General features: G+C 43.8%; 1 protein-coding gene across 1 annotated transcript; it reads right to left on the reverse strand.

The window, feature by feature from the left end:
• Positions 1-3,051: 3,051 nt before the first annotated feature.
• Positions 3,052-6,856, reverse strand: atp5f1b (ATP synthase F1 subunit beta). The gene is made up of 10 exons (XM_042513336.2): positions 6,698-6,856; positions 5,664-5,837; positions 5,383-5,554; positions 5,138-5,259; positions 4,858-5,042; positions 4,588-4,746; positions 4,261-4,383; positions 3,921-4,133; positions 3,623-3,824; positions 3,052-3,521 (listed from the first exon to the last, which is right to left on the reverse strand). Exons 1-10 carry the CDS (start codon positions 6,798-6,800, stop codon positions 3,424-3,426), a joined length of 1,551 nt encoding a protein of 516 aa, XP_042369270.2. The 5' UTR covers positions 6,801-6,856; the 3' UTR covers positions 3,052-3,423.
• Positions 6,857-7,614: the final 758 nt, after the last annotated feature.

Below are 7,614 nucleotides of genomic sequence, written 5' to 3' on the forward strand. Positions count from 1 at the left end.
TTCCTTCCATTAAGCCAAAAAAAACCCAAAAAAACCCAGAAGTCTCTCCCCAGTGCTTAAAAATGATCTGAAGTGCCTCTCCCATGTTGCGCCACTCCTTCCCTTCTCATGAATGAACAAGTCTCAGTAAATGCTCATTACAATTAGTTATATATATGTATATATATATATATATATATGTATATATATATATATATATATATATATGTATATATATATATATATATATATATATAATAGCACTGAGATCTAGTGTTTACTATCAAAGCTACACGTATTTCCTCCTCATTTTATATTACAAATTAGCTCAAAAGTTTGTTACCCTGAAGTTGAAACAAACACTCATGCATAGTTTGTCCACTGTTTTATTTCAGTGCGTGACAAGCTGCAACACAGTTCAGAAAGCTTAACATGGCTCACGGCTGCCCTCTTGTGGTCAGAGTGGATGATGACAGCCATTTCATTAGGAACAAGATTCTCAACTACAACTATGAAAGCATTTAGGAAATATACAGTTGACAAGTTGTTGTTTTTTTGTAAAGACAGTGTTTTATTCCATCTTTCATTGGAAACATTAAATAGAACTTTTCTTTCAGATGACGAGACAGGTACATTTGCATTTTGACATGTTTTACAAAACCAAGTGCTCCTAACCGCAGAACCCCTCTCTCCTTTTGTTTTTCTCCACTTCTCCAGTTCAGGGGCCTCAGCGTGGATAGGTGCAGTCCTGCGGTGGGAAATAAACACTTATAATTATCAATCTAAGAGTTAACATTATTGTTATTCTGCAGGACATTTTGTTATTCTTTCATAAGTGTATTCATTTATGTTATTTTCAAGGTGAACTCACTGCTTGGTGGAGATGGGACCCCTCTCGTCGATGGGCTCCCCGATGACATTCATAATCCTGCCCAGAGTCTCGGGACCCACTGGGATTCTGATGGGGGCGCCGGTGTCCAGAACTTTCTGTCCTCTGACCAGACCCTCGGTACCATCCATAGCAATGGTACGCACTGTGTTCTCCCCTAAACACATAATCAACATCCATCTCATTTACTGTGAACTATATATAACTTAAATGCTCTCTGTCTGTTCCTGCAGGACTGAGGGAAGGTCACAATGCACGCTGCTCACCAAGATGCTGAGCCACCTCCAGGACTAGCCTGGAGTCACGGCCGGCCACTTCCAGGGCGTTGAGGATGGGAGGAAGGCCCTCATCGAACTGGACGTCGACGACGGCACCGATGACAGCCACAATCTTACCGGCGGCGGCGCTGGCGGCAGCAGCAGGTGCGACATAATCTCTGCCTGTAAAGTAACGCAGACAATGTGTGCAGTTAGTGTGCTGCACATGTGTGTTACAGTCATGACCTTGCAATGCCAGCAGCAGGCATTAGTCTCCAATATGCAACCCTGATTTTTGACAAACCTCAGTTGTAGTGGCTGGTTTTTAGTCTCCCGAACAAGGCTAGCAATGGATTCCAAATCCAACTAAGTTAAAGTCTCCTTAAGAAAATAGAGAATTGGATGGTGTTATTTACTTGCTTTCACTGCTAAATTTAAGTAGCAAGTAATCATAAATAGCCCACTGCAGAGTAGTAACTTAGGGGACTGTACTCTTATCAGAGTAGGGGGGGAGTGGCTGAGGAACAACTTTGTGATATATATGTATATATATATATATATATATATATATATGTACAGTGCTGCTCGAAAGTTTGGGAACTCTCCAGGCATGGTCACTGTTTTTGTAAAAAAACATTAATACAACCTTATTAAACATACATTCAGATCCCAATTTGTAAAGTACACCTTACAAATAATGGGCACACACACAAAAAGAGATGTGTTTTCATTTCTTAATTCAACAAAAGTTGTTTATTTCACAAAAACTGAAGATTAAACGTGCGCAAAAGTATATGAACCCTTTTGGTTAGTAGCTTGTGGCTTCTCCTTTTGCAGCCATTACTTCAACCATAATTGTGACCACTAACCAGTCTCTCACATCTGCTTTTGTGGATTTTTGCCCACTTCTCCTCACAGAACTCAGCCAGTTGAGAGGTTGGAGGGACATATCACATGTACCAACTTCTTCAGGTCTCGCCACAACATTTCAATTGGATTCAAGTCCGGACTTTGACTGGGCCAATCCAGAGTATGAATCCTCTTTTTCTGAAGCCATTCCTTTGTAGTTTTGCTGGAATGCTTCGGGTCATTGTCTTGTTGAGTAATCCATTTTCATCCCAGTTTCAACTCCGACTGATGGCAGGAGATTCTAGATATTTCCTTTCCTCTCAGCATTGTTGATCTGTATGGGACTATAATGGTTTGGTTGGTTTCCTCTCTCTTTTAATGCTGGCCAAACCCTTTCCCAAGGATGTCTCATGTCATTGGTTAGCTTAAATGATTAAGCACATCAATGTGTGTCACCTGAGACTGTTACCTGCTCTACTTTACCAATGCAGCCGGGGGTTCACTTACTTTCAAGCAGCACTATGTATATATATATATATATATATATATCATGACCTGCCCTGAAGCTTCACATATTTCCGTGAGCTGCCGTAGGTGACAGAGAAAATGCACAACCCTTCCCTCCACTATAAATAACATTATTTTAAAGTTTCTGGCTATGGTAAATGGTGTGATTTTGGAGACTTTACAGAAAAGCATGCATTTCAAACCCACTTGCCAGGTTTGGAGTTTTGGTGATAATTAAAATAATACAAATTATAGTCATTTAAAGTTTATGTTCCTTACATTAAGCCAAAAAAAAAAACAAAAAAACCCAGAAGTCTCTCCCCAGTGCTTAAAAATGATCTGAAGTGCCTCTCCCATGTTGCACCACTCCCTCCCTTCTCATGAATGAACAAGTCTCAGTTAATGCTCATTACAATTAGTTATTTTATATATATATATATATATATATATATATATATAATAGCACTGAGATCTAGTGTTTACTATCAAAGCTACATGTATTTCCTCCTCGTATTATATTACAAATTAGCTCAAAAGTTTGTTACCCTGAAGTTGAAACAAACACTCATGCATAGTTTGTCCACTGTTTTATTTCAGTGCGTGACAAGCTGCAACACAGTTCAGAAAGCTTAACATGGCTCACGGCTGCCCTCTTGTGGTCAGAGTGGATGATGACAGCCATTTCATTAGGAACAAGATTCTCAACTACAACTATGAAAGCATTTAGGAAATATACAGTTGACAAGTTGTTGTTTTTTTGTAAAGACAGTGTTTTATTCCATCTTTCGTTGGAAACATTAAATAGAACTTTTCTTTCAGATGACGAGACAGGTACATTTGCATTTTGACATGTTTTACAAACCAAGTGCTCCTAACCGCAGAACCCCTCTCTCCTTTTGTTTTTCTCCACTTCTCTCCAAAACAGCTAGATTGTTTCGATGTTTATGAGTGCTCCTCAGCCAGCTTCTCGGCCTTCTGAACCACTTCCTCGATGGGGCCGACCATGTAGAAGGCCTGCTCGGGCAGACTGTCGTACTCACCTACAAGGAAACAGGTAAAAGAAAATATATGTACAACAAATAAGTTGAGGGACTTCTTAAAAATTATTTAATACTTTTTATCAGTGACTTCATACACTTACCACCAAGGATGCTCTTGAAGCCTTTGATGGTTTCCTTGAGGGGCACCAGCTTGCCCAAATGGCCGGTGAAGACCTCGGCCACCTGGAAGGGCTGGGACAGGAAACGCTGGATCTTGCGGGCGCGGGCCACAGTCAGTTTGTCCTCCTCAGACAATTCATCCATACCCAAAATGGCAATGATATCCTGCAGGGATTTGTAGTCCTATAGGAGGAAAAGTAAACTTGTTAGCCTGATAAAAGCCCCCCCCCCCTTGAAAAAAATACATGTTTCTACAGAGTAAATATTAGAGTCCCAAACCTGGAGGATTTTCTGCACACCACGGGCGATTTCGTAATGCTCAGAGCCGACAATGTTGGGGTCCATGATACGGGAGGTGGAATCCAGGGGGTCGACGGCGGGGTAGATACCCAGCTCAGCGATGGCGCGGGACAACACAGTGGTGGCGTCCAAGTGAGCGAAGGTGGTGGCGGGGGCAGGGTCAGTCAAATCGTCAGCGGGCACATAGATAGCCTGATGGAGAAAAATGAGACCTGGTCAGTTTTTGTAATAATAAGTTTCCCTTCGGGCCACAATCGTAAACATCTTTCAAAGGCCGTTTAGCAAATCCAGTGATGGGTTAACACGAAGACATGTTCACCTGCACAGATGTGATTGAACCCTTCTTGGTGGTGGTGATTCTCTCCTGCATGGTACCCATGTCAGTGGCCAGAGTGGGCTGGTAACCCACGGCGGAGGGGATACGACCCAGCAGGGCAGACACCTGAAAGGTAAGAGGACTTGTCAGTATGAAGAATCGCTTTATAGGTTTGTAGTAACAGTCGGGGGTCTACGTGTGACTGTAAGTGTGACTGCATTTAAATTTAAAATTCAACCTCACAAGAACCCCGTAAACTATTTTACTTTTATCTTTAGGGAAAAGTTTTCTGCCTATGTGACTTTGCTTCTAACACTTATTTTTACAGACCTCAGAGCCAGCCTGTGTGAAACGGAAGATGTTGTCGATGAAGAGCAGCACATCCTGACCCTCCTGGTCACGGAAGTACTCTGCCACGGTCAGTCCAGTCAGAGCCACTCTGGCACGGGCGCCTGGGGGCTCGTTCATCTGTCCGTACACCAGCGCCACCTAGCAGGGACAGCAGTTGAGGTAAGTTTGCCACAGTAAATGGCCTTTTTTTCCCCCCTTTTTAATGTTTCAATTCGAAAATTCTTGTCAAGGCTTGCTAAAAGTCCTCACCTTGGAGGTGGTGTCCTTCAGGTTGATGACACCGGACTCAATCATTTCATGGTACAAGTCATTTCCCTCACGGGTACGCTCTCCCACACCGGCAAACACGGAGTAACCACCATGGGCCTTGGCCACGTTGTTGATCAGTTCCATAATCAATACAGTCTTGCCCACACCAGCACCTCCAAACAGACCTGTGAGCAAAAAAAAAAAAGTGGGATTATTTTGATCAGTGGCTTCAGAGATTTCAGTACACAAGCCATTATCTATGCCGCCTGTGAGCACGCACCAATCTTTCCTCCCTTGGCGTAGGGAGCCAGCAGGTCCACAACCTTAATGCCAGTCACCAGGATCTCCTGCTCCACACTCATGTCAGTGAATTCAGGGGCCTCAGCGTGGATAGGTGCAGTCCTGCGGTGGGAAATAAACACTTAGAATTATCAATCTAAGAGTTAACATTATTGTTATTCTGCAGGACATTTTGTTATTCTTTCATAAGTGTATTCATTTATGTTATTTTCAAGGTGAACTCACTGCTTGGTGGAGATGGGACCCCTCGTCGATGGGCTCCCGATGACATTCATAATCCTGCCCAGAGTCTCGGGACCCACTGGGATTCTGATGGGGGCGCCGGTGTCCAGAACTTTCTGTCCTCTGACCAGACCCTCGGTACCATCCATAGCAATGGTACGCACTGTGTTCTCCCCTAAACACATAATCAACATCCATCTCATTTACTGTGAACTATATATAACTTAAATGCTCTCTGTCTGTTCCTGCAGGACTGAGGGAAGGTCACAATGCACGCTGCTCACCAAGATGCTGAGCCACCTCCAGGACTAGCCTGGAGTCACGGCCGGCCACTTCCAGGGCGTTGAGGATGGGAGGAAGGCCCTCATCGAACTGGACGTCGACGACGGCACCGATGACAGCCACGATCTTACCGGCGGCGGCGCTGGCAGCAGCAGCAGGTGCGACATAATCTCTGCCTGTAAAGTAACGCAGACAATGTGTGCAGTTAGTGTGCTGCACATGTGTGTTACAGTCATGACCTTGCAATGCCAGCAGCAGGCATTAGTCTCCAATATGCAACCCTGCGCACTGAAATACACCAGACTACTAACTGCGTGCTGATCCGTGTCATTGTCAACGGATCGGCTAAACTATAAGCCTTTAAACACAAATTAAATGACCGATTGACGTCATCTGACAAATCAATAAGCGTTCAAGTGTGAACTATAAGTAGCTTTTGATCTGTACCAATTCTGAATTTGATATATCCCCAGCTAAATATCGTTAACGTGGACAGACTGTCAGATGAATGAAGTGTACTTTGAGCTAACCTTGCTAATGCTGCTAATGACAAACGCAGGACACTCAATGGCAACAGAGTTTACCGTTTCATACTCAACATATTAGCTAAATATTTTTGATGCATCTGCGGGTAGGCGTTGATGGCTATACAATATTGCTAATCCACTAGCCAGACTTTGCTAAAAACGCAACTTGCGATGCTAACTTAGCAGGCTGTGCACAGTCTCCCACCGCCTCATGTCATTACATAGAGGTCATTTCTGCTAGCACAAGAAAGACACAGCCTAGTCGTTTTCTAACGCATGACATCTGTCAGTGGGTGCATATCTGCGATTATGTCTCCATATAAACTTCGAGAATAACTCAAACTCATTTCAAATCAGACATTTTAATTTTCCGGCCTGCTCCGCCGGCGGCAGGGCAGCCAGCGTGTTGCTAACACGTTAGCACAGCCCCTGCCCTTCTGAGGCGGCCGCCTTAACAACTGTTTTCTTATTACGAGTTCGTTCAAAAACACCACGCATGCAGGACTTACGTGAAAGGACGGCTGGAGATCCAACGAGAGCCTTCAGGGGCTGGGCCCCAGGCTTGAGAGCCTGCAGTGCCCCGGTGCAGCAGCGTCCCACAGCTCCTAACATTGTCAAAATGGCTGAAGGTGGAAAGAGACAGGGGAACTTGCGGCTTTATAATGAATGGCCGCCGAGGCGAACTGCGCACGCGCGCTACGTAAGCGAGGCTATCTGAGCATGCGTGGATGTGGAGCGCATCCAGCTGACACTCTGCCCTCCAGAGCTGGACTATTTGACACTAAATGTGACTGCTGAATGACAGTCCGCGCTAAAGGTTACATGGAAAAGAAGTTATTATACAGATCAAAAGATCAATATGTGTAGATCTGCATGGAGACAAATGGCTTCGGCAGCCTTTTAGTGTCATTGCACATTTGTACACAATGTCCCATGTCAGGGGGAGTGAAGTTTTTCAGCTGCACCCCTTCAGTTGTACATGTCTGGAGATCCTGTTTTAGGGCTGTAACAATGCTCCCAGTTGAGAGATATTTCTAAACTAACCACAGCAAGGTTCCTGTGCTGACTGAGAATTAGAGAACTCTGCCTGTGTTTACAGAAATTAAACCATAAGACATAATCATTTATGCCATAGAGAACCCCAGATATGAATCCTAAAACCCGGAAATCTGTTAGCATGTCAGCACCTCTGTGTTCCCTTGTCTCAAAGTCATTTGGTGTTTTTGAAGTGTATTTTTGGTTCGAGGCCTTAGATAACATCTGCGGTGAACACAAAATATTGAAGTATCATAAATGTTTGTATATCACAAAGAGTTTATCTTCTGCAATGATCCAAAATCCAACAGAAAAAATCCTTTAGGCTTTTTGATGAGGGAACCAGTATAATGATAGTTTTCAGGCTGTTCCACTCTATTTTACCTCAATA

This window comes from Plectropomus leopardus, chromosome 24 (assembly GCF_026936395.1).
Source record: "Plectropomus leopardus strain MGB_pleo_1.0 chromosome 24, ASM2693639v1, whole genome shotgun sequence".
Classification (NCBI taxonomy): Eukaryota; Metazoa; Chordata; class Actinopteri; order Perciformes; family Serranidae; genus Plectropomus; species Plectropomus leopardus.